This window comes from Chlorocebus sabaeus, chromosome 25 (assembly GCF_047675955.1).
Source record: "Chlorocebus sabaeus isolate Y175 chromosome 25, mChlSab1.0.hap1, whole genome shotgun sequence".
Lineage (NCBI taxonomy): Eukaryota > Metazoa > Chordata > Mammalia > Primates > Cercopithecidae > Chlorocebus > Chlorocebus sabaeus.
Window position 1 is genome coordinate 33,248,593 of NC_132928.1, and position 26,457 is coordinate 33,275,049.

General features: G+C 34.3%; 1 protein-coding gene across 7 annotated transcripts in view; it reads left to right on the top strand.

Moving 5' to 3' along the window:
- KCNT2 (potassium sodium-activated channel subfamily T member 2) overlaps positions 1 to 26,457 on the top strand; it is a 410,159-nt gene that overhangs the window by 255,922 nt on the left and 127,780 nt on the right. For all 7 annotated transcript variants that reach the window (XM_037985779.2, XM_037985780.2, XM_037985781.2 and 4 more), the window contains exons 15-16: positions 23,482 to 23,631; positions 25,325 to 25,554. In XM_037985779.2, coding sequence (XP_037841707.1) covers positions 23,482 to 23,631; positions 25,325 to 25,554 — 380 coding nt within the window. The remainder of the gene's footprint in view (positions 1 to 23,481; positions 23,632 to 25,324; positions 25,555 to 26,457) is intronic.

Consider the following 26,457-nt stretch of genomic DNA (forward strand, 5'->3'; position numbering starts at 1 on the left):
ATAATGAAAGACCTATTGCACCGAAATGTTAAGGAAAGCTTTTTCTATGTACACAAGTATTTATCTATTTGTGTTTGCTTTTAATGTTTAAATTTTAAGTACCACTAAAGAAAAAGAGATTGAAAACGCAATGAGGGAGTAAAGGATGGGCTCCAGAGACTGGAATGTTTTATTCCTGATAAAGGGAAAATCATTTATTCCTTAGGAAGTAATTGGGGAGGCAAGCAGTGATTTACACTAATTTTATTTCTGTATAAGAAGGAATACTGCATTAGTTAAAAATCTGTTCTGCCCCATGTGACATAATACCTCACTGAAAGTAGGAGTGGTGTTTAGTTTACACCTTAAAAACTATGGGTTCAGCATCCAGAGCAGGCTATCTGACTCAATGACTTCATCAGAGCACTTTGTTCTTTCTGTTTTCTTATTCTAACATCTTTACCTTATAGTCTTTACCCTTCAGGATTCTCTTATTGTAATCATAAAATGCATTCTCTGCTTCAGGCTAGTCTTCTAGGTAGGAAGATGGAAGAATGACAAAGGGGCAGATTACTGCCAGCTGAGGCTATATTGAAGGCTTTCCATGAGTCCCACTCATTGCCTTTTAACATATAATTGGTCTGAGGCCTGTCACGTGTTTCCAGACATATCTCCAGCATCCTGAAACGTTAAGTATTTTATATTTATAGCTTTTTAATAGAGAAAGGCAAGAGGAGAGTGGTTTATAAAACATTTTGGAATAGTCAATACAGTTTCTGTCATTTTTTCACAGATTTGTGATTATCATTAAAAATTATACATGGCAAAGAAACTATGCTTTCTTATTTTACATAAAGAATATAAGTATATTTCACATATTCAAATGTGGGCTTGATTCTAGTTGTATCTGTTAGTTATGTAAATAGTTATAAATTATAAAATCTATATACATCTACACATGTATTTACATACAAATACATACATACATTTATTTAGAATTGGATGTTATTTTTTAAAAATCATTAGGTTGAATATCATAGGAATGAAATGGTAAATCAGAGTATCTTAGAAGGGAATATATTGAATCATACAAACAACTGAGATCACCGAAGTTTTACATGTGAAGTGTCACGAAGGTCATTGACAGTCATTAAAGAGAGAGCTCAGATCTGGTGGTGCAATCATTCTACTGAAATAAACACTACGTATACCTATGGTACAGTTACTACATGATTATTTTTTTATAGATATTTACCTGAATTTTAATGTTTCCTGTCAAAAACAAAACCAGTCATATAATTATTATTATAAAATGTGTTATACAGAAATTTATCTCATTAAAGCTGCAGCTAAAATTATACTCTTCAGGAATCAGAAATCCTAATCACAAACAAAATTCTTTCTGTTTTGTAGTAGGCATGCTGTAACCTCAGGAAGGAAATGTGGCGTAGAGGAAAGAACACTGGTTTTGGCAGACAGAAATGGTTGACTCATTAACTGCCAAACCCAATTAACATTGAACCAACCTGCTCCATTTAATTTTCAGTCATATTATATGGAAAGTTGAGATAATTGTTATCTAATCCATTTACTTATTCACTTATTTAGTAATTAGTCATTGAATATTTACTGTGTGACAGAACGATTTCAGGTGTTCTTTAAAAACCAATGGAAAAAATATCTGCTCTTGGGGAGCTTTTATTCCAATTGGAGAGACAAAATAAACAATAATAAACAAGTAAAACATAAATATTTCTGCCAGAAATAGTGCTATGGAGAAAGATTAAGTAGGGAAGGGCAACGAAGAGCACAAGGATGTAGCAATGGGTTCAATTTAAATGATACAGTCATTATATGACTTCATCAAGGAGTTGATATTTAATCAATGACCTGAGCAAATTAAAGTAATATCTATGCACATATCTGAGATAAGAGTTTTCCAGGCAAAAGGAAAAGCAGTGACTCTGAGATGCAAGCACATCTGATGACTTGAGGAACAGTAAGAAGACAACAAGCATAAGCCGGGCGTGGTGGCTCACGCCTGTAATTCCAACACTTTGGGAGGCCAAAGCAGGCAGATCACGTGGTTTCGGGAGTTTGAGACCAGCCTGATCAACATGGAATAACCCCATCTCCACTAAAAATACAAGATTAGCCGGGCATGGTGGTGCATGCCTGTAATCCCAGCTAATCAGGAGACTGAGGCAGGAGAATCACTTGAACTCGGGAGGCAGAGTTTGTAGAGAGCCGAGATGGCCCCATTGGACTCCAGCCTGGGCAACAAGAGCAAAACTCTGTCTCAAAAATGAATAAATAAATAAATAAGACAATAAAGAAGATATGCATAAATAGAGCAGAGTGAAGGAAGAGAAAGGTAGTAAAAGTTGAGATCTGAAAATAAAGCATGGGTCAGGTCATGTAGCATCTCCTAGGCCATTATAAGAATGTTGATGAACATACAAATTTGGCTGTCATGAGCATATAAACACCGTTTAAAGCCTTGAAATTGGATGAAGTCAACTCACAGGATTACTTTGAAAAGTATGTAGCCACGCCCAGCCATAGCAATTGGTCTTTAGTTGTCTCATTGGCTTTGTTAATTATCAGTCAGAATCTATAAAAGTAAAAGTCAGTCTTTTAATTTGGTATCAATATTGGCAATTTGAGAGAGACAGGAGAAGACAAAACAGGATACCCAGAAAGACACGCTGTATTTGTGATGGAGTAGAAAAAAAGTCCCACACCTTGCATGTTTGTATTTTATATCTAAATCAGAATATTCCTAGGCCTATACCAAAACATCACAGTTCCATGACTATAAGAGAATAAATGTTCATAATTTTATTTAGTTTTTTTTGAACAATGACATTAATGAACAAGAGTAGATATTAGAGTGTAAGAACACCAATGGCGTGCTTTTAACCATGACCAATCTTTTGATTCACTGTCTTAAATATTATGGAAATTAGAATTAAATGTATTTTGAGAAAAAAGTGATTTAAATACCTATAATATGAACCTTTTTATTTTCAAGTGATACATTATTCAGTCATAGATTTTTATAGAAGAAAGCCACCATGAGTTACAGGAAGTATAACATTCTTTTGTCTGCTTAAAAGGTGTATGTTTTTAGTGACCATTTGAAAGTGTATGTGGAGGAAATGAACTATATAAAGAATTGAAGAGGCCTTAAATAAGAAAAATGCATTTGAAAATAAAGCAGAAGACATAAATATTAAAAATATAGATATCAGAGAAAATCATCATTAACTTCTATAAGTTTAAGCAAATAATAGTTACTATTAAAATACTGACAACATATTATGACAAGGATATTTCGAAATAACGTTATTTTGATTTATGAGACCAAAGAAAGAGAAGGTTTCAAATACTAATCAGTTGGTATATGATAGAAATGTATATTTGAAGTACTTTGAATGGATGAAAATATTTAAGAATTCCAATGCTATATTTTATAAATACATTAAAAGTAAGGGGAAGCTAATTTGCTTTTACATTGCTGCAGAATTATTTGTAAAAAGTTGCAGTATTGCAAATATGCTCCTCAGAGGGTTATTTCATAAGAAGTTCTTCATTAACTTATGGGGAAAGTATGTTATTTTCACAAACAAGTTCAAACAGCAGATCTAGATATTGCCACAATGCTCCTTGTGAAATGAAAATTCTTATAAACATTAGCTGTCAAGTTTATCTGTTGTGTTCAAAGTAATTGGTGTCTTTAAAAATAGAAAAGAAAAACAGAATACCTGATTTACATTTTTTTTCTTAGCTTTCAAGATTTCATTATGCCTGTATTCAATTGCTAAGTTTAAAATTATAGAAAGATGGTTTTGTTCAGTTTTCTCTCATGAGCATTTAAGCTTAAGGGAATTTTAGGATTCCTCAAGTAACTATTTCAACGGAGACTGCTTAATAATTTTGCAAAATCTGCAGCCACAGTGGAAACACATTAAGCCAAAATGCAATGTAATTAATTTGTGTGTATGCTGTATAAAAAGTGATTCTGTAATTTCATATGGCTGCCAAATTTGTGTTCCAAGGCAAAATTAATGTTTTTGGATGGACGTTAATACTTTTCCTGAAAAATAAAATTACATATTCAAGGGAATTTGGAAATATTAGGTTAAACATATTTTTAATGACATTTTAAAAACCTTTTAATTTGAGCCAAATTTTTTTTTCTTTCTTTCTTTTTTTTTTTTTTGAGACGGAGTCTCGCTCTGTCGCCCAGACTGGAGTGCAGTGGCGCAATCTTGGCTCACTGCAAGCTCCGCCTCCCGGTTCATGCCATTCTCCTACCTCAGCCTCCCGAGTAGCTGAGACTACAGGCACCCCCACCACACCTGGCTAATTTTTTTGGATTTTTAGTAGAGACGGTGTTTCACCATGTTAGCCAGGATGGTCTCGATCTCCTGACCTAGTGATCCGCCCGTCTTGGCCTCCCAAAGTGCTGGAATTACAGGCGTGAGCCACCACGCATGGCCTAATTTGAACCAATTTTAAACTTACACAAAAGTTGGAAAACCAGCAGAGTTCACACATTCCCTTCCCAAACATAAACTTCCCTTAACATTTACCTTTTATAATCATAGTGCAGTTATCAAAAGAAGGGGTTAACATTGGTACAATACCATTGGCTAAATTATAGGCCTTATTTGAATTTTATTTTTTTCATTAATGTCTATTTTCTGTTCCAGAACTCTAAGATCCTGCATTGCCTTTAGCTGTTATTTCTCCTTAACCTCCTCCAATTTGTAACACTTCTTGTGGATGAGATTGGAATCGGTATAAACTCATGATTTTCTATGTATATAAACAAAGAAGATAAATACAGAAGTACAGATGTGCCTCCCATGTATGTCTGCTAGTATATATACTTATAATTCCTGACTGTGTCTCCGAGACAGAATAGAGGCAGTGACATCTCAGTAGCAATGAGCAAACATGTCTTAGTAAATTTGTGATGCTATAGAAGAATACCTGAGACTGGGTAATTTATAAAAACAGATTTATTTCCTTGGGAAGTCCAAAATTCAGGGCCGGAATCTTGTGAGAGCCTCCTAACTGTGTCATCCCATGGCAGAAGGCGGAAGGGCAAGAGACTATATGTAAAAGGGAGCTAATGGGGAGGATGAACTTGTGTTTATAACAAACCCATTCTCCAGCCATAGGATGTTAATCCATTCTATGAAGCAGAGTCCTATGAACTAGTAAGGCCTTATTAGGCCCCACTTCCCAACACTGTTGCGTTGGACATTAAGTTTCCAACGCACAAACTTTAGGGAACATATTCAAATCCTAGCAGCACTTAAGGCTCAGCTCTTGATTGGTAAACATCATCCTCCAATATAAACATCCAGGGCTCCTTGGAGTATTGGTTGATTCCAGGAATGGGGCAGGGAAAATACAAGATAAGACTGAAAAATGTTGTCATGGCAGAAAGTAAGGAATTGCTCAGAATATGGGGACTGGTCAAAAGAAAAAACATGAAAGAGGTCCTAATGGGCTAAGGTGGAATCTTTGGGCAACAAAATAAATAATGATATTAGATTTTAATCCATAAAATAAAATAAATATCCAGTAGTCCATTCTAATATAAATAAGTAAATAGGGGATAAGGCATAGCTCTTTCTTACTGAAGAATTCTGGTTAATAAATGTAGAAGGAAAGAGAAAAATATGAAGTCACCATTAGGTAAACACTACAGTAATAATTGTGATCCTCAATGAGTACTAATATTACAGGTGGAAGTTTGAGGAAAACTAACATAATTGTGTGCTTTTGACATGTATCCCTAAAATAGTTAATAACTATGAAGGGAAAATTTGTAACTTTATCATGGAGAAACCTGGGAGGCACCATCTTAATTTAACCAAGGGATCAAGTAACCATAATCAATAAAGATGTTTTCATGTTGCCTTTCATATGATGCACTAAGAAGTTACTTTGGTATTCCTGGCAATATTTTCTAATCATGTGAAAACATCAAAACACATCCATATTGAGAACATCTTACAAAATAACTACCTGAATCTCTTTAAAATTTAACAAAGAAAGACTAAGGAATTAAAAATTTGTTTTAAAACCTTTAGTCAGCTTAATTTGAGGGGTTTTAAATATTTGGAGATAGTATTTTGACTGGAGGACTTTACCCCGCAAAACCTTTACTAAAATATGTACTTGGAAGAAAAGAAAGGCCAGCAAATGTCAAATAAAGCAATGCTTTGTTCTGTCTTACTGCCTTGAACCCAAATTCAAAGCAGAACTCTTAAGGATCTGAACTACACCAGACAGAAGCCTTCAATATTTCTCTGACCATTAGGCTAACGAACTCAGATGAAAATTAGCCATGAGATCTTCCTTGTCTGTTATGCTCCGGCATCCAGAATCTCCAAACACTGTGATAAGGGAAAATAAAAAAAATCCATTGTCATTTACCATCACCAGAAAAGAAGGACTGAGAAAGACCACAAGACAGGAGGAAAGCAAGGAAGGAGGCAGAGATAGGAAGATAGGAAGACTTTGTTTCCCTTGAATCCTGAGCTCCTCACAGAGGCCCCAGCGAATCAGCTGTCATGTGAAAAGAGGAGAAAGTTTCTTAAAAGTAATAGGGATTACAATTACCACAATGACTGCAAGAAAAAAAAAAAAGGTTGGGGTAGCATGCTCAAATGAACTATTTTTAGTTCCCTTGGAAGTTTCACACTCAAAAACTGTGACAGAGAACTATATAACTGTATTTTGTAACCTGGCAAATCTAGTTCAGTCACCCTCCTCCTTAGGGGAAAGAATAAAGTACCAGTGAGGATAAGAGGCATTTTGATTTCCTTTTAGAGTGAAACACACACATACACACACACGCACACACACACACACAGTTTAAAGTCTTAATGTGTTTGATTGCTATAAATTTGCTAATTATTAGTTGGCATATAAAACTTGAACTTTATTTGATATAACTTTCTTAAAACTGAGCCTCTATTTTCATTAACAGATTAAAGTATGTTTTTTGAGTGGTTTCAGTCAGATTTGAAGATATTAACAGACTTGTTTTCCAAACCCCACTTCTCCTTCCCACTCCTACTACCTCACACCACCAGCTACCTGGTGACTTTCTGACTGCAACAAGGTAGGGAAACGCCCTTTATCAATGGGTGTGTAATGGGTCCATGATTCATTCTGGTCTCATAAACTTCTCAGGTAGACAGTGTAGCTACTCATTATCTAGCTGCTGACAACAGCTAATGTCATCTTCTGGCAAGCTTCCTGGTGAGCCATAAGTCTCATGCCTACTTCTTGTTTTGAGGACACACATCTGCCCTACTTACTACTTCACAGAGCTTTTTTATGAATGGGCTCCTGGGATCCAACTACTTCTCAGTCATTTCTGATTGGTTGTCTAGTTGCATCATTCTGGTGTCTCCTTAGGCTTCCTCAGGTAACCTTTGGGGCATATCCATTACCTCATCAATGGATGTATGAGAAAGATATGTATATAAAGCCTCTATCTATGGCAAACTCTCATCTTCCTCTGGGTGTGTGTGTCTGTGTATATATATGTGTGTGTGTGTGTGTGTATGTGTGTGGTGGGGGGGGGTGGGATGCTTGTGGTGACTCTTATCTGGAAAACTCAACCAATTCTCTTAACCTACTTCATGCCCCTGCATATCCCCTTCATAGGCTGCTGTTCAGCTAACTATGTCCTGGGAAAAAATGTGGAACTTTCTGCTGTGCAGATTTCCAAACGTGGAAAGGCCTTTTTCTTATTTCTATCCCATATCCTTTCCTTTCTTTCCTCTGTAGGATATGAATTTCACTTCATCACGATACTACATAATGGTTAATACTTGCTCTTCTAAAACTCTCCCACCTTGCACTATTCTGCTCTAACTTACATGGATCTTCGTGGCTATAGTATTAGTTTGCTAGTTCTGCCATAGAAAACTACCACAGACTGGGTGACTTAAACAATAGAAGTTTATTTTTTCACTGTGTTGGAGGCTAGGAGTCCTAGATCGATGTTTGATTTCTCCCGAGTCCTCTCTCCTTGGCTTGCAGATGGCTGTATTTTCGCTGTGTCCTCACATGGGGTTTCCTCTGTTGCGCCCACATTCCTGATGTCTTTCGTGTGTCCACATTTCCTCTTCTTAGGAGGACACCAGTCAGATTGTAATAGGGCCCACATCAACAGTCTCAATTTAATCACCTCTCAAAGGGCCCAATTCCAAATACAGTCATATTCTGACATACTGGGGATTGGGCTTCAACATATGAATTGTTGGGGGATACACTTGGCTGAAGAACACCCTGGAGGTGGGGACACCATGGGTTCTAATGAAACACATTTACCAACTGTTATTGTTGTCACTATGCAAATAATTCTGCCAGTTCCACAGAAGCCTGCTTCCTTAATCATGGGAATTAAGTAAGATGATACGTAATCCCCAGTTGTCCTTTCTCCATTTGTCCTATGGCAACAAACAAACAAGAACAAAAAAACCTACTACACGGCTGGAGATCTGAGTGGAGGTAATCACAGGAAAGGAAAATAATGGTAATAGTAAATAATAGAAAATTGGGTTCTTAAACTTACCTTTTTTTTTTTTTTTTTTTTTTTTTTTTTTTTTTGAGGTGGAGTCTCGCTCTGTCGCCCGGGCTGGAGTGCAGTGGCCAGATCTCAGCTCACTGCAAGCTCCGCCTCCCGGGTTTATGCCATTCTCCTGCCTCAGCCTCCCGAGTAGCTGGGACTACAGGCGCCCACCACCTCGCCCGGCTAGTTTTTTTTTTATTTTTTAGTAGAGACGGGGTTTCACCGTGTTAGCCAGGATGGTCTCGATCTCTTGACCTCGTGATCCGCCCGTCTCGGCCTCCCAAAGTGCTGAGATTACAGGCTTGAGCCACCGCGCCCGGCCAAACTTACTTTTTAAAAAATATAAGGCAATGTGTATTGAAAATCTATACAGAAAGGCATTTTATTAGATGTATCCCAAAATCTATTTGACTGAGAAATGTTTTCTTAAGCAGACTCATTAAAATGTCAACAGGAATAAGTTTTTGAGGAATCTGGATGTTGACCCTTGTCTGGCAGTCCCATGCTTGGAAAGTGTTTAATAGCTCAGCATTCATTATTCAATTAGATCTAAATATATCTGCTTTATTTCTTTAAGACTCTCTATGCTCTAGTACTAATTTATTTTTGTATCCTTATCTCTTGTGATTCTCTTATATATAGCATGTACTCCAAATTACATGATCCTAAATATACTTTGTGGTTTCCGCCTTCTACATCTTTTTTTTTAATGCTGTTTCCTCTGCCTTCCTAGAAGGTTTTGCTAAATCAAAAATTCCATCTCTTCATGAATATTTTTAATCTCCCTAATTCAGTGTGATTTCTTCCTTCTATGAACCTGCATAGATGTTACTACATTCTGCCAGAGCAGGTATCATGCACTTTTTTCTTTACTTATGAGGTTGTAATTTTGTTCAATGTAGAGAACATATCTTGCTTATCTTTAAACCTTCCATAATGTTTTTCACAACATAAATCTTCAATAAATATTAGTTAAATAAATGAAATGAAAGATGCACTAAAGGATTGAGATCATTTTTTCTTTGGATCTATGCCCTGGTTCCAAGTAGTTTATGAATCATATGCATTTATCTGCTCTCTCTCATGAGACTCCATTGATACAATGAAAAAGAAATTTTTAATAAATTGTAATCTCTTATCAATGAAAAATAAGTAGGAAGAGTGAGAGTTGAATGAATTTCTGGGAGATGGAAAGTAAGCAAAGCAATATTTTCTGTTGGAAATCGCAGCCCAGACTTTCTTTAAAGGGTAATATAGTAAGACAAAATGCCAGTCCCCAGTGAAGCTTTGGGGTACAAGGTGCCTAGAAAAAGAGGGCAAATATTAATTCAAGTTATGTATATTGAACGAGGACTTACACCTCTTTCATGAATCACAGTACTATTTCCCTGCAGTTAAGTCTAGCCAGACATTTACCATCAGGAAAAATAAAATTTTTTCCTAGAATAATTTAAAGAAAATGAAGTCCACCTTAGCAGATAATTTTGAACTGGGTTCCAGTTCTCTATAATCTGGTATTTGAGAGGCTCCAGACTGAGTAGTCTAATTTCTTCTTGCTTACTATAAGGTACCTACCATTTTACAAATCATGTTCACAGACAAAGGAATCTATTTAATATTCTTATGCCTTGTACTCGAAATTTGAAATATGGCTCTTGTTATTTGCTGAATATCAACATGCGGGATGAGATGAGAGAAATATATCCAGCCAAAGGATAGCAACTGCTTCTGTTTGTACTGAAATAGTTTTGGGTCTATAGCGAAGGTTGGGCGTTACTTACACTCTTAGTAAACATAGAGTTTTAAAAAAGCAAAACTATAATATTTAAAAGGAAAGTCAAATATATATTTTGGAAACAAGGAGAGTTTCATTAAGTGAAAACACAAGTGCATTAATAAGAGATTCAAAGATGTATTTGAAAAGTAGAGTAGTACAAATAATAATTTAGAAGACTATATTGAAGTATCATAAAGGGTGGTGATGATTGTTCAAAGGAATAAAATCTTATGGATTTTGTTTTTGTACAGGCTTAAATATTTAACTTAAATTTCTGTTGACTATGATTCTGGAGGTACCGATTTTCTCTTCAGTATTAAGGGGAGAAAAGGGCCATAACAAATAAATACACAACTCCAAAAGAACTTAAAATGATGATAATTATTATTCCCAGGAAGATTGAAACAGAAGAGCAGTTGTGGTGCAGAAATGGAGAGGAAAGACCTGTTGAAATTAAAAGAGTGATTGCTGAAATTAAAAAGAAAAATTTGTTTTGGAAGATAATCTCACAGAAATATTGAGGATTTTAGATAAAAATGCAGAATTGGAATATATAAGCAAAAAGACTAGAAGCACAGGAGATCAATCCAGAAGAGACGATATCTGCTTTGGTAGCAGTTCCACTAAGAGAGGATAGAGAAAATGGTAGTTAGAAATTACAAGAGAAGAGGAGAGACTCAAGGCTGTAAATTGTTAGGGTCTCTTGAGTGTGAGTCATAATAAGTGAAAAAGAACCACTCTTAGATACTTAGCATTGCCAAATTATAAAACACTGATGATGAAGAAAATTTTCTGAAAAGGAAAGAGGGAAAAAAAATGGTATTGATTAGAGTTTTTAAACTTTAGACAAGACTACACATAGCCTAGTTTTAAGTGTAAAGAGAAATATAAAGGAATATGGAGAGTCACAGAGTCATTGGGAAAGCAAGGAAGTTACTCTTTATGTTAAACTTGCGTAAACAATTCCCACTACCCCACCAAGCAACTAACCAGATAAAGGAGCTTTGGTCTCTAAAAGCCCCCAGAACAATACTACCTCTACTAGCCATCCACTGCGACACAATGGATGCCTCCTACCCTGCCTGTTTCCTCTCTCAGTTCAATTCCAAAACAAATGCCTACATTGGTATCTGTTTGATGGAACCCAGGCCACATGTCTGCACCACAGCTAGAACCGATGATTCCTAAAATTTACCACTAAAAGGCGGTCTAAATTAGAAAAATCAGGCCCTCAGTCTCAACAGGAGATTGGAATAAATTGAAAACAACATGCATCTGTTTATTCTCCCAGCTGGAAAACAAAATTGTAAACTCCAAGAAATAAAGAGTTTATGGTAAAGCAAATTAAAACACGCCATAATACAGAGCAATAAGTAGTCAGTCAGTCAGGGAAATTATTTGAACATTCTTTCTGGATGACTCAGGGAACTGCAGATAAGGTCATATAATTGAAGCCCTCCATTTGACTCTACAGTGAACTCTATTGCAATCAACATAATCATGTAATCACTGCTCACAGGCTCTCTACTAAAAAACTGAAGTCATAGGCTTATAGCTAATAAACAAAATACAAATATTTACGACTTCAACAATGTTCACGATTTAACAAAGAAATCTTGAAATAAAAGTGAGGAGAAGATACAGAAACGAAGAGGGTAGCTAATATCATCCCCGGGTTCCAAAATAGAAAATCAAGACTCTGTTAGTGAAACAGAATTTTAAGTATGGTAAGTTAAAAAATACCTAGTAAATCAGAGATTGCATGTGAAATAAATTCTACCAGCAGATAGGTTTTATTTGGCTGCCAACATGGTGTCAACATTTTTCTTTTCCTTTTGAATTGTTTCTTCGAATTTGTGGTTCAGTAGACGTCCAACAACAAATTCACCACAAGTTTGAACACTACTTATTGTCCTATATCTGACTTGATTCATGTATTTACTTTACTAAATGTGCTCTGTAGACACTAGAGTCAGAATATTGGAAAATAGAAATGAAAAATAGCAATATGATTATATAAGCAACTGGGGAAATTCACTGTGAAAAACACTATTTTCTCTTATATCTTACAGGAGGAGGTCAATAAGTAGTACCTACAATAATAGGGTAGTAAATGTGGTAACATATTATTAAGAAATGTCTTAAAACTGTTTGAAGTAAGTTCAGGATTTGGAAGCATGTGTTTTTATTTATTTATTTTTTTTTTGGTCAAAATTTAAGCTATGAATGAGAAAATAGCATTTAATTAAGAGTTAAAACATTATTATAGTTTGGTCATTTATTTAGTCATTTTATAAATAATCATCATATGCATCCATACTATGTGAGGTACCGTGTTAGGACTTTGGGGAATATAAAGTTGAATACATTGTGATCACAAATCAGACAGGAGTCTGATTAACAGGTGATTACTCGGACTAAGTGCAGGGCAGGATACAATTTAACATTGCTTTTATACGTATTTGGAATGCATTGCAAATTTCTCCTAATGGATTTATTTTGCTAATAAGATTCTTTTTAGTTATGGTAAGATTAATTACTTGAGAAGAAGTCAAATGACAACATGGAGAGACAGCAAAAGTGTCCTAGTTATAATTTTTTTTAAAAGGGCAAATGATAAAATGTAAATAACAGCAATAGGAGCTTCCTAAGTTCCTATATGTCTATGTATTAATATTGATGGAATATATCTTTCCTAGAAAATTCACTACAATGTTTTAAAGTAAAGGTACAGATATAGCAAATGCACAACGACTTGAAGCACTTGAACAGAAGCAAAGCATATGGTATTCACTAAGCAAGCAGGCTGTGATCTGTGCGAGACAGGGGAAAGTACAATGTAGCCATAAAAATTTATTAATGCTGAAATAGAACAGTTTAAAATTAGTGAGATGTAACTTATTTAATAATGGAATTAAAGAGCTGAGGATGCAACTCCAGTATTGCAAGTGAATTTATTTTTTCACCTGACAGTTTAAAGAGTAGATGAAAAGTCAACACAATTTTAGGATATTTTTTGTGTGTGGTGATAAAGAGAATTAAATGAACACTTCAAAAAACCCATTAGAGTTATTGAAGGAGAAACCAACATTAAGGGCAGTGAATTTAAGCTAATTTCATGTACAATCAACCTTTTAAATCTAACTTTTGCACTCTTTTTTATTTCTCATTGAAGTAGATGCCTTTCAAAATGGTGTTCATTGTTTACGATCAGTGTCAATAATGCTTGAAAACCATTTAGCATTTTCCTATTCTCTCCACTTTTGACGGCCATTTTTCTTATCCTGAAAATGGCAAACAGCTTTCCGGTTCCATCTGGTGGTAGAAAATTGATTACCATGCTTTATATTGTGTCTGCAAGTTTTAATCTTAGAACTCAGATTTCTAATTTGATGCTTAGTGACCTACAGTGTCGGGGTAGTTCCGCTATTCAAGAACTGGAATTCATAAGCATCTTCCTAGTAGACTAAGGTGTCTTAATTTTTTTTTTTATTACTTCTATCTGGAGTTCTCAAGTACTTTTCTTTCTAGATATTCTGCATCTATACTGTCAGTTCTATCTGCAGACTTACAAGAATAAATGTTCATATAATATAAAGTTATGTGTTAGCTGTTTATTTTGTAAACTCACCTATTTTGGAAGCTTTTGTGTACCCCACATACCCTCGTACCATAAATTATATTTATCTTTTCAATGGCACAGGCTATGATTTGTCAGAATTATTTATTTGACCTACAGTGGCTAAACTGTAGATTCCTAACATTGATAGTAAAAGCACAATTATAATACCATTTAAATATTGTAATTTTTAAATAAAGTTTGCAATAATTGTGAAATAATGTAATTCATGAGTGCAAAAAAGCACCCTGGGAAGTATACAAACAACAAAATGGTTGCAACTAAACTGACATTATTTCCATAGATTATGGAATTAAATAAAGTACATTAATTTTAATTATATTTAAACCTTTTGGTGATGTATTTTAGACCTTTAAAATCTCCTTGCAATCAATATAGTGAGTTGGTATATTATCTTCTTCAAAGTAAAGTATCAATAAAGAAATTTATATTTAACTCATTTGTTAATCTTATTCAAGTACAAACTTGAATGAAATTCTTTCCTAAAAATGTCAAAATATTTCTATAGTTACATATATGCAAAAATTTCTGTAGTTATATATATGTAAACACTTTTACTACATAGTGAAGAATGAATTATATATCAAAGTAATCTCTGACAAGGTGCTCTTTATTAGAGTTGATGCAAAGATAACTTAGTTTGATAATAAATATAAATATATAAAAGTAACTAGTATGACAATCTGTGTCAATTTTGGTGAATCTGAAATAAATTATGTATCGTCTGTTTAGCTACATTATATAGGATCAAAGAGAACAAAATGTACCAGCAAACTAAATCCAAGGATTATAATGTAGATAGAGGTGCTTAAAACAGCACATATAATGCTGTGAAAGAGGTACACTCCTATTGATGATTACATTTTACAACTTTAAAGGCAGTGCTTCATAACACCAAGGCTGTTCTTTAGTTTATCTCTAGTGTGATGGCATTCTTATATGCATAAAGAAAATATGAAAATTAAAAAATAAATTCTACTTTCTAACATCTATTAATATGAATTTCACAAAAACACACAGCTTCATAAAAACATACGAAGTCACCAGTATAATAAGATTTTGTGCTATTTTATTAAAATTGGGACTACTTTACTGAGCAGAGTAGTACGGCACATCCTGAAATAAGAAAAGAGTATTCAACATATTAAGACTTCAATATATTGTATTTGGGACAGGAAATTTCAATTAAATCCTTTATTTGTCCCTTTGGAAAAACTGATATGAGGAAACTCTTAAAAACAAAACTACATAAGGTTCTTTTACTGCATTCAGAGGTCTGTGTTGAAATACATTTCTGCAAAGAGCAGATCCAAGTACTTATTAGCTAACAGCCCTTATTCCACTTGGTTGATTATATTGAAGTGCAGGAGACTAATATGTGACTTAGTACTTTCTGCCAATAAATAACCATTTGCCTTGAAGATGCAATCATGGGTAAGTGAGAAATATGCAACCTGTATTTAAAAAAAATTGTCCAAATTGATTTACACACAATCCGAAAGTTAATGGAACAAATAATATCTTTACCTTAGAAACAATAAACAGAATGGAATAAACATATCTTTTTTTGTGGTTTGTGTTTTCTAACCAATACTTACTATGCTGAGAGGAACCGTCATGTTGCCCCTGGTTTGGTGATTATAACCCAAAATTGAGGACAAAAAATGAGTCAAGTATTTTATTTGCTAATCTTCTTACCCTTCTATAAAAAGAGATGATCGGAGAGGGTGACAGATAGAGGAGCACAGTGGTTATGCATCCACCTCCAGTCAAGTGAGGTGAGGTCCAAAAAAATTACTTATTACTCATGGAAAATAGGATGTCTGCCTACAGTAGGAGCTAACATCTCATTTGCCAGTTAGACATCTGCTTATGTAGTTTCCTGAGATTATTTGAACATGAGGGAAAAAAGAGAAAGAGATGGCAAGTCAGGGAAATGACAAGTCAGGGAGTAGAGACTGCTGTAGAGCAGCCCACACTCTTGTGCATGAGTTTCCTGCAGCACAACAGATAGTTTACGAAGGTTTGACCTATCTTTCTAGTACCCTGCCTACTCCACAAAGTGAGGCAGCTCAAGAAGCTAGAGTCTATAGGGTGTACTGCTAGGAAATAACAAAGAGTGGAATGCAGTTTCTTGCTTACCAGTGATGTTTTACAGAGGCCCAACTCTCACTCCCCAAAAAACATTTTCATGTCTCTATAATATAGGCGTCACATGGTTGCCATCTTCATAGAGAACAAAGATGACAGTTAGAATTAGCCTAGAGAGCAGCGACATCCCAGGGAGAACAAACCTGAGCTAGTCAGATTGGAGCTTCAAATTTGATAGGCCTGAGTTGGGTTTAAATGGAGCTCCAACATGATTTTAAAGAAATGGGATCTGCCTAAAATATTATTACATGATAGGAATGGGAGATCTGAAATTGCATGGCTGAAGGTTACAAAGTCATGGAATTTGTAATTTATTTACTTCACTAGACTTCTTTTTTCCTTTTTCCCAAGCAATCAACTTGTCTTCCAATATCCTTTCCTTCTAATTTTTTTTCCATTAAGACATTTGTTTAGGGTATAAAAATGTAAAGAATAATAGACACAAGCTTCTTTTCCTTCCAAGATGTCTCATCAAAAATGTTCTAAGGCTCTCATGACTGGTATTGGGTATTAGGTGCATGAACTCTACAGCATGCCCCTTTATTCAGAGGGACTAGAGACCTAAGGGATTCTTTCTTTCTTTTCTTTCCTTTGTTGCTCAGGCTGGAGTAGCTGGGATTACAGGCATGCACCACCACACCTTGTTATTTATTTATTTATTTATTTATTTTTATTTTTGTATGTTTCATAGAGACAGGGTTTCTCCATGTTGGTCAGACTGGTCTCAAACCCCCGACCTCAGATGATCCACCTGCCTCGGCCTCCCAAAGTGTTGGGATTACAGGTGTGAGTCACCGCGCCCGGCCGGGATTCTTTCAAATATTAAATGTATACTGTTCTTCTGTACTCCATTTGTTTTTTTAATATCATATTTCATCTCCATATTCTATTATTCCCTTTTTTTTTTAAATCCAAGATCATTAAAAATAGCTGTAGCTAGCAATGATTTTGAAAACAAATGTGGACATAAAGTTTACTAGGAAGGATTCTTTACTATTCAATTATCAGTCAATATAGTAGAACAGCCTCACAACAGTATGAAATAGATAACAGATTATACTATTTTAGAGGTTGAAGTGTACCTCAAGGTTAACAGTTAGTAAATACACAAGCCTCTTATTTCCCCTAAATGTTCATTTAATTGCTGTAAACACATCTCAAATATTTATTAAATGGTTTTTCATAATTTTCAGTGAGCTTCCCATTCTATACTTTTTGTCCATAATATTTATTGTGTTTTTACTGCTGCTATTTTAATCTAATTATAACATTAAATTGATATAATATTAAATTCTCTTCATGTCTATTAGTGATTATGAAATTCCGTGTTTTTTTTAAATTCTAATGACACATTTATTATAGAGAAAGTAATTCGTTAGACCTAAAAATTATTCTAGTGAAGGCAAAAGGAATTATTTAATTAGAAAAGCAGAACATTTAGTAATTGAGCATGAAGAACATTGTTAGATTATTCTTTGTTCATTTAACAAAACATACATTAAGCTCTTCCTCTGTGTCAGAACTGATGTTGCATCTTGGGTATATAGTGGTAAACAATACATGCTCCCTTTTCTCATAAAGCTTATTTCACAGGGAAACAAGATATGAAGAATTAATTAACACAATCTAATGTTACAGTATTATGAAAGGAGAAGTACACTACAGCAAAACTGAGGAAGTAATGATTAAGCTGAGGGTCAAGAATGGATAGGCCATAGGAGGTAGAGAGAAAAGTATTGTGGAAAATCCTAGACATAAGAGAGAGTGTCTTGTTCAGGATGAATTAAAGACTTCTAATGGCTGATGTGCGCAACAGAAAGCAGACAGAAGTAATAGATGAAACCTGAAAGAGTCATAGAACAGGTCAGCAGGGCTTTGTAATGACAATTTTTCAAAGTTTAACTTTATCAAATGGAAGACGGAAGCCTTTTAGCATTTTCAATGGGAGAGTGACATGAAATAATTTGAGATTTTGAAATTTACTCTTATCACCTTACTATAAAAGGATTTGTGAAAGCATTCACTGGAAACAAGGAAGTGAGTTAGGACTGTTTTAAAGGTGTAAGAATTGATGATGGAAAAGGAATAAACAAATAGGTGAGTGCAAGTCACACCTGGGTAATAGAATTAAAGGATTTGCTGCTATAAGAAGTTTGGAAATGCACTATTTATTTATGTAATTATTTCCCCTCATTCAAAATCAATCTTGAATTAAGTCGACCCAGATATAAAAAGTAAGAGAATAAGAAAAATAGAAAATTGAGATAGAACAGTAAGCTGAAGACAAATGATTTTTGGACTTACAGGACGTAAAATGTCCTGCATTACTAATAAAGGTACAAAAACTTGGCTTTTAATATCCTAGTAGCCTGAAGAATGGAAACAAAACAGCAGCAACATTCACACTGAATATTGGAGTTCCTCAGAACTGACGTTCCTGAACAAAGTGCTGACTTTTAAGCTGGAGTGTCTGAATTGAATTATTTTTTGATCTACCTGTGCTGGCAAGATCATCACAGCCATTGAACCTCAGTTTTTTTATCTGCGAAATGGGGGTAATAGCATATATCTCATAGATTACCAGCACAATAAAATTCTTTCATTAAGTAAATATTTTTGAACATCTACTATGTCTTAGAAAATGTTCTAGTCACCAGAAGTCCTCCAGAAAACAGGATAAACGACAGGGCTCAGTGGTTCCACTGCTACATTCTGCTGAGATTGGTGTTGGGTGAGATGTTGTGGCAGAAATAGAGGGTAATTAGCATGCAAATGAATATATAATATGTCGCTAACATAAAGATGTCAATTTCATCCAAATTTATTATTTTAATTCCATCCCAACAATCATACCAACACAACATTCTTTCTTAAAATAGATAAGCTGATTCTAAGTTTACATGATAAAATGAAGCAATCAGAGAAGTGAGGAAAATTTTGAAGGACAATAATAATGAGAGAGGATTACCTTATATACTTAAAAATAATGCACAGGTACAATAATTGAAATAGTGTGCTATTAGTGAATGCATAGAGAAGAATCAATTAACAGGCTACAAATTATATGTACTTCTAATACAGGCACAGATAATTAGGAATTTGGTATTTGATAAAGGAGTTATTTTAAATTAGTGAGTAAAAAGATAGATTATTCAATACATTGAGTAAGTGGGTAGATGCTCAAAAAAGTTAAATTCAATACATTCGTCATAGAAATGGAAAAATGATTACTTTGTGCCTAGGTAAAATATTAGTCCTAAAATATTAATAAGTAGGGGCTAGGGGAAGCTCATATAATGTAGACCAAATGTTGCCCTGAAACACTGCAAGGAAGCAGTGAAAAATATACAAACAAAAAGCTTAAATTATTAGTACCAATCATGGTGGGTTTTTTTTTTTTTTTGCCTTTTTGTGATGCATTTTATTTTTTATTTATTAGAAAATATTTCAGGCACTCAAAAGGCATAAGAATATTATCATGGACACCAATTTACCTAGCATTCCAGATTTAAAAAAAAAATAAACATTCCAAATGTTTGTGAAACCTCACATACACCATGTCTGTTTGACATCTTCTCTCTTTTTCTAAGACTTAGTTTGCTGTAAAGCTGAATCTACAGACTATTCTTTTATCTAACATTTTGTATTTAAGATTTCCCCATGATGTTTTGTAAGCACTGGGACTTGCATTTTCACTCTTATCTATATGGATATTTATTTGTTTGTTTATCTATCCATATTTCTTTTCACTGTTATCTATATGGATATTTGTTTGTTTATCCGTATTTCTTGTGGCTAAGAATATTTAAGATTGTTATATATTTTTCTCTTCCATTAGCAAATTTTTCAAGTCTACCTTCAGAACATACCCAGAATCTAACATAATCCAAACCATTATCATCTAGGTGGATCATTGCAAGAAGAAGGGATCATTGTCCTTTCTTCAGTCTGTTTTCAACACAATGACCAAAGGGATTTTATAAAATATGAATCAGACCTTTTGTACTAGTCTTAAAAAATCTCCGATGATTGCCAAGTCATCCCAATGAAAGGTCAAAGCCATAGTACAACTATTTATAAAGTCCTACATGATCCCTCCTCCCATTTACTTACCTGTGGACCCATTTTCTCCCCCTCCCTGAATTCCAGCTAAACTCGCTTCCCTGCTCTTCCTTAGCCACATCAAGCATTAACTCTGTCTCAGGGAAGTGCTTGTAGCTCCTTCTGGCTGTAATGGTGTTCTCCAAGACCTCTCTTGCCTTCTTCAAGATTTTTACTCAAATATCATATTTTCCCCAGTCACACTATTTACATTTTATTCTACCTGCTAAAATGTTAGCTCCCTTCCTGCTTTATTTTTCTCCCCACCATTATCATCTCTAAACACAACACAATTTGCTTTTTCTTGTTTATTGTTGGCCTTCTCTTACTAGTGATTCTATGAGACAAGACATTTTTACCTTTTTTGTTAACTGCTCTAACCTTTGAATCTAAAGCCTTTCCTGACATTTCACAGGTGCTCAATAAATATTTTGTGTGTTAGTTAATGAGTGGAGACTGGATATACACACCAGCATTACATGTTATATTGATGTCTAGCATTTCTCAAGCAAATAACATGAGCTGAAAATAACAAAATGTGTACTTTGAAAATTAGATGAATTTAGAGATTCGAGGTTAACTATTAGAGGTTTTGAAGAAATCATAAAGAAAAAAAATTCCAACAAAATGACATCCTAAAAAGTGATACTGCCTGAGGGGCAATGTGCCAGTATAAAATAGCAAGGCAATAAGCAAATTATTTAAGAAAATTTATCTGAACTGTCTTTGTCTGATTCCATCCCTTTCTGTTCCCTTCCAAGTTACCACATTGTGTTCCCCTGTCAGCTTCTGGAATTAGAGTTCTGATTCTCTTGAATAGCTTTTAGTACCCTTGCATGACAATTAGTTGACCTCATGCTGGCTTTTGAATCTCAAACAAATACTATGAATTACCAGCACCATCTCATACATTTTCAGCCTTTCAGATAGATTCTGTTCTTGCCAAGTATCATCTTGCCAAATAGTAATGTGGTACATAACAAAAATAACTTTATTTTTGTTTGCCAAAGGGAACATTTTTTTCCACCAGGGACAATCATTCTTAGGAAGTAGTAGCTAGATGTAGTCATATGCAATCAAAAATCAAAACTGTTTTATATTGTTTTCCTATTTCCAAAAATACATTAATGTTATGGAAGAATGGGTACAGGTTTTAAAAGCATTATTGTTTAGTAAGTCGACTAGGTTTATTTAAAATGGCTCCGGAATTTAGCAATAAGGAAGATGTAACATCAGAGTAATATTGGCAGCTTACATTTACTGCATGTTTTCTCTGATCCCAACATCTCCCAAATGAGTTCTTTGTATTACCTCATTTTATCTAACCCAATGAAGCTGATACTGTTTTTCACTGAAGAGATAATCACTGAAAAGTTAAATAACTCACAAAAGATTGTAGAGTTTGTTCAGGGCCAATGGCTCAAGCCTATAATCCTAGCACTTTGGGAGGCCCATGTAGGTGGATTGCCTGAGGTCGGGAGGTCAAGACCAGCCTGGCCAGCATGGTGAAATCCCATTTCTACTAAAAAATATAAAAATTGGCCGGGCATGGTGGCAGGTGCCTGTAATCCCAGCTACTCGGGAAGCTGAGGCAGGAGAATCGCTTGAACCCAGGAGGGAGAGGTTGCAGTGAGCTGAGATCATGCCATTGTTCTCCAGCCTGATGACAAAGCAAGACTCCATCTCAAAAAACAAACAAACAAAAAAGATTATAGAGTTTATAGAGTTGGGACTCTGATTAGACAATCAAACTCCAGGGCCCAGGCTCTTAACTCTTTAAGCATATTTAAGAAGGAATGAGGCAGAAATGAGGCATACTTAGAAAATATAGATATTTTTTAAAGCTTATTGACAATTTGAAAATATTGATAAATGTTACCTTCCTAATAAACCCTTTAGAAAATACTCAGTTCAAAATGGCTTTTAAAGTCCTAAACATGGCTGTAATGCCTTGTGATCTGTTTTTGATCCATTAAGAATCTATTAGAGATTATGATAAATTATTTTGATTTTTATATATTTGTCATATTGCTTCTAAACTGTGCTTTTTTGTAGAGTTCATAAGCTTCATTCAGCAAAGGTAAATTATTATATAAAATGAGAAATAAGCTACTTATATATCCATTATAAATTTCTCATAAATTGAATTTTTAATATATTTCTAAAGCCACTGAGTTAGGCGGGCAGTGCAGAATGTTCCAGAACAAAAGACATTGCACTTTTTGTGGTAAACTTATCTTTTTTGTAAAAATACTTTTGTGGGATGTCTTTTGGAGATTTAGTCAGTTCAGGCTGTTATTACAAATTACCACAGCTTGGGCATTTTATAAACAACAGAAATTCATTTCTTACAGTTCTGGAGGCTGGAAATACAAGATCTAGGTGCCAACATGATTCAGTGCTGGTGAGGGCCGCCTTCTGAGTTTTAAACAGCTGACTTGTATTCTCACATGGAGGGAAGATAGCTCTTTAGCATCTTTTTAAAATGCACTAATTCCATTCCTGAGGGCTCTACCCTCATGACCTAATTGCCTCTCAAAGGCCCCACCCCCAAATACCTTAATAATGGGATTAGGATTCCAACATGAATTTGGTGGTTACAAAAATATTCAGTTAGTGGGAGAGATCCTTACAATTCTCATAGAAAACTGTCTTTTCTTGACTGCTATAGAATTGGAAGAAAGTTATTGCTATGATATGAACAAAAAATAAAGGTATATATTCTATAAAATCAAATTGATAAATTGAGATACATTTGTAATTTTAGGTATACAGCAAAATAAAATACCTACAGCAGCCATGCAGGTATCATAGGTAAGATAACCTTGGCCATATTATGGAGACTGTACAATAAATTTTAGAATATATGCGTGATAGGATATGTATAAAGAGAGACTGAAAGTTAAGTCCTGTATCCCATTGATTCATTATGAGAGTAAAGCTCTTCATTAGCTGGATCTTGAAAAGCTCCCACTTTCTAGAAAACTGCCATTTCTCAATCATATATATATATATATATATACACTATTAATTTCAATTTTTTTGTAGAAACTCTTGCATATAATGTCATCTTCAGAGTTCAAAGCATTACTCAGCTGCTTCTTTGGATTATGCTTGCCAGTTCTTATACAGTTGAGAAACAGCTCTATGACAACTGTTTTTTAACCACATTCACTGTGTTTTCTTTTTGTGTGTGTGTATGTGTGTGTGCTTGTGTTGCAGAGAAGGCCAGCAATCGCCAGAACAATGGCAGAAGATGTACGGTAGATGCTCTGGGAATGAAGTCTACCACATTGTTTTGGAAGAAAGTACATTTTTTGCTGAATATGAAGGAAAGAGTTTTACATATGCCTCTTTCCATGCACACAAAAAGTATGTCTCTGCCTCAGAGAAAAATTAAAATATCAATCAGTCAAGCATACCATGTGGAAACCGTTTTCAAAAATAGAATGCATATTGTGCTCATGTGTTTAGGCATTCCGAAATTTTTGTCACAATATTACCCAATGTTGAAACATTTGAACCCTGGTGCCTGTATGGTCTCTATAAGACTGTCAGGAGTAAATTATAATTTATTAGGAATATTTCATTTAGCAACTTTTAAAGTCTTTTTAAAATGTTTTAATCCATTAAGAATTTACAAACACATGAAAATCTTCTTCACAGACCTGAATTTTAAGATGTTGATTAGGAACCAAAACAAAATAACACTAATATTTCTAAAAACTATACATTTAAAAAAAAAAATCTTTAATGGTGGCCCTTGTTTTGACCTGAGAAATAAGTTAAAAAATAAGTAAAACTACCTTCCAATTCAAACATAGAACTTTTTTTGCTTTTCCTTTTTGGAAAAAAAAAAAAAAAAGGATTTACTTAAGAAATAAAACTGTATGTATATAATGAAAATAACATATTATCTGTATTAAATGTTTTAATGTAACACATTTTGGAGGATTTAAAATATACCTATATAGTCTACTAATCTATTTTGTAATGTACAGGAACCCCCAACTTATGATGCGTTGACTTAAGATTTTTTGACCATGATGGTACAAAACAATAGCCATTTGGAAGAAACCATACTTCCTGTATCCATACAGTCATTCTATTTTTCACTTTCAATAGAATATTCAATAAATTACATAAGATATTTAACACTTTATCGTAAAACAGGCTTGGTATTAGATGATTTTGCGCAACTGTAGGCAACGTTAAGTGTTATGAGTATCTTTAAGGTTGGCTAGGTTAAAACTATGATATTTGTTAGGCTAGCTGTATAAAAAACATTTTTTATTAATAATATTTTCAACTTATGCTGGGTTTATCAAGGTATAACTTTATCATAAATCAAGGAGCTTCTGTATTCTACTTTACTTCTCAATGTAATTCTATTGATACATATACTTTTATTGCTTAAAAATATCTTTAAACTTGATTTAATTTGTAACACTTTAAGGCATGTTGAAATAAAAAGATTCAGGATAATTTGTGCTTTCAGGAAGCCCCCAAAAATACATAAGACATTTTTTGAGGATCCTGTTACATTTAAAGATTGCTATTTTTTTCTGACTAAGTGCATACCTATTTTAGACTGTTTAAAAATATATAAATTTTTTCCTAAAATTTAAAGTAAACCAACTATGATAAATTCAGGGACCCTGGTTCTCTTTCAGGTGACCACGGGTAAGTTTCTTTCCTTTGGCCAACAGTTTTAAGCTTTTTATTTTATTTTTTTACCAAAGTGAGAAATGCTGTTTATGTTTTTTGATCAAAGTAAAATTGTTGTAAAAATTTGCAGAATAATATTGCCCTTAGTGTATACATGCACTCATGTTGCTTATGTTCTTCCATTCATTTTCATTAAAATGTAAATTTATAGTGGTCATAATCAGCTAAATTGGTTTTACAACACACTAAGCACATAGTTTATTTTTCTGTGAAAATGAGGATCTTGAACTTCTAGGATCATTTCAAACTTCAACATGCTATGATTTAAAACTTTTATTTTCCTCAGTCTTAATAATCATTTACTAATTTTCTTACAAACTTTTTTTTTTAAATTAAGGTTTGGCGTCTGCTTGATTGGTGTTAGGAGGGAGGATAATAAAAACATTTTGCTGAATCCAGGTCCTCGATATATTATGAATTCTACAGACATATGTTTTTATATTAATATTACCAAAGAAGAGAATTCAGCATTTAAAAACCAAGACCAGCAAAGAAAAAGCAATGTGTCCAGGTCATTTTATCATGGACCTTCCAGATTACCTGTACATAGCATAATTGCCAGCATGGGTAAGTACAAATGAATTTGAAAATATCATTAATTTATTCCTAAAATAAAAAATAATGATAGATACAAATGTGTTTCGATTTTTGTTAAAAGTTTAAAACAAATTTCAAGCATGCTGCATTTTGCAAACTAGGTATGATTAGGTATACAGAACAACATTTCTAAGTTGTGAATTTTTTTAAACAATAAGATATCAGCCTACTGTGGTGGCATGGGCGTATAATGCCACCTATTCCAGAGGCTGAGATGGAAGAATATTTGAGGCAGGAGTTTGAGAAGAGCCTAGGCAACATAGAAAGACCCTGTGTCCAAAAAAAAAAAAAAAATCGAAGATATTACAAAAACAAAACCAACAATCATTTTATATTTCCCATAAGCTCCATACACTTTTTTTTTTTTTTTTTTTTTGAGACGGCGTCTCACTCTGTAGCCAAGGCTGAAGTGCAGTGGCACAATCTCGGCTCACCTCAAGCTCCGCCTCCCGGGATCACGCCATTCTCCTGCCTCAGCCTCCCCAGTAGCTGGGACTACAGGCGCCTGCCACCACGCCCAGGTGTTTTTGTATTTTTTTTTTTTTTTTTTTTTTTATAGAAATGGGGTTTCACTGTGTTAGTCAGGATGGTGTCGATCTCCTGAGCTCGTGATCCGCCCGCCTGGGCCTCCCAAAGTGCTGGAATTACAGGCATGAGCCACCGCGCCCAGCCAGCTCCATACACTTTTATATTTCTTTTTTAAGTTCTCTTTGTAATTATCATCAGCAAACATTATTTCAAATATTCTTCATTTTCTCAAAATTCTCTTTCCATCTCCACCTCATTCTCACCATTGAACTTGGCTTCTATGACACAGAAGAAAAAAGATAAAATAAAAAAATATCTTCATGCAAATAAGAATTTCCTTAAGGT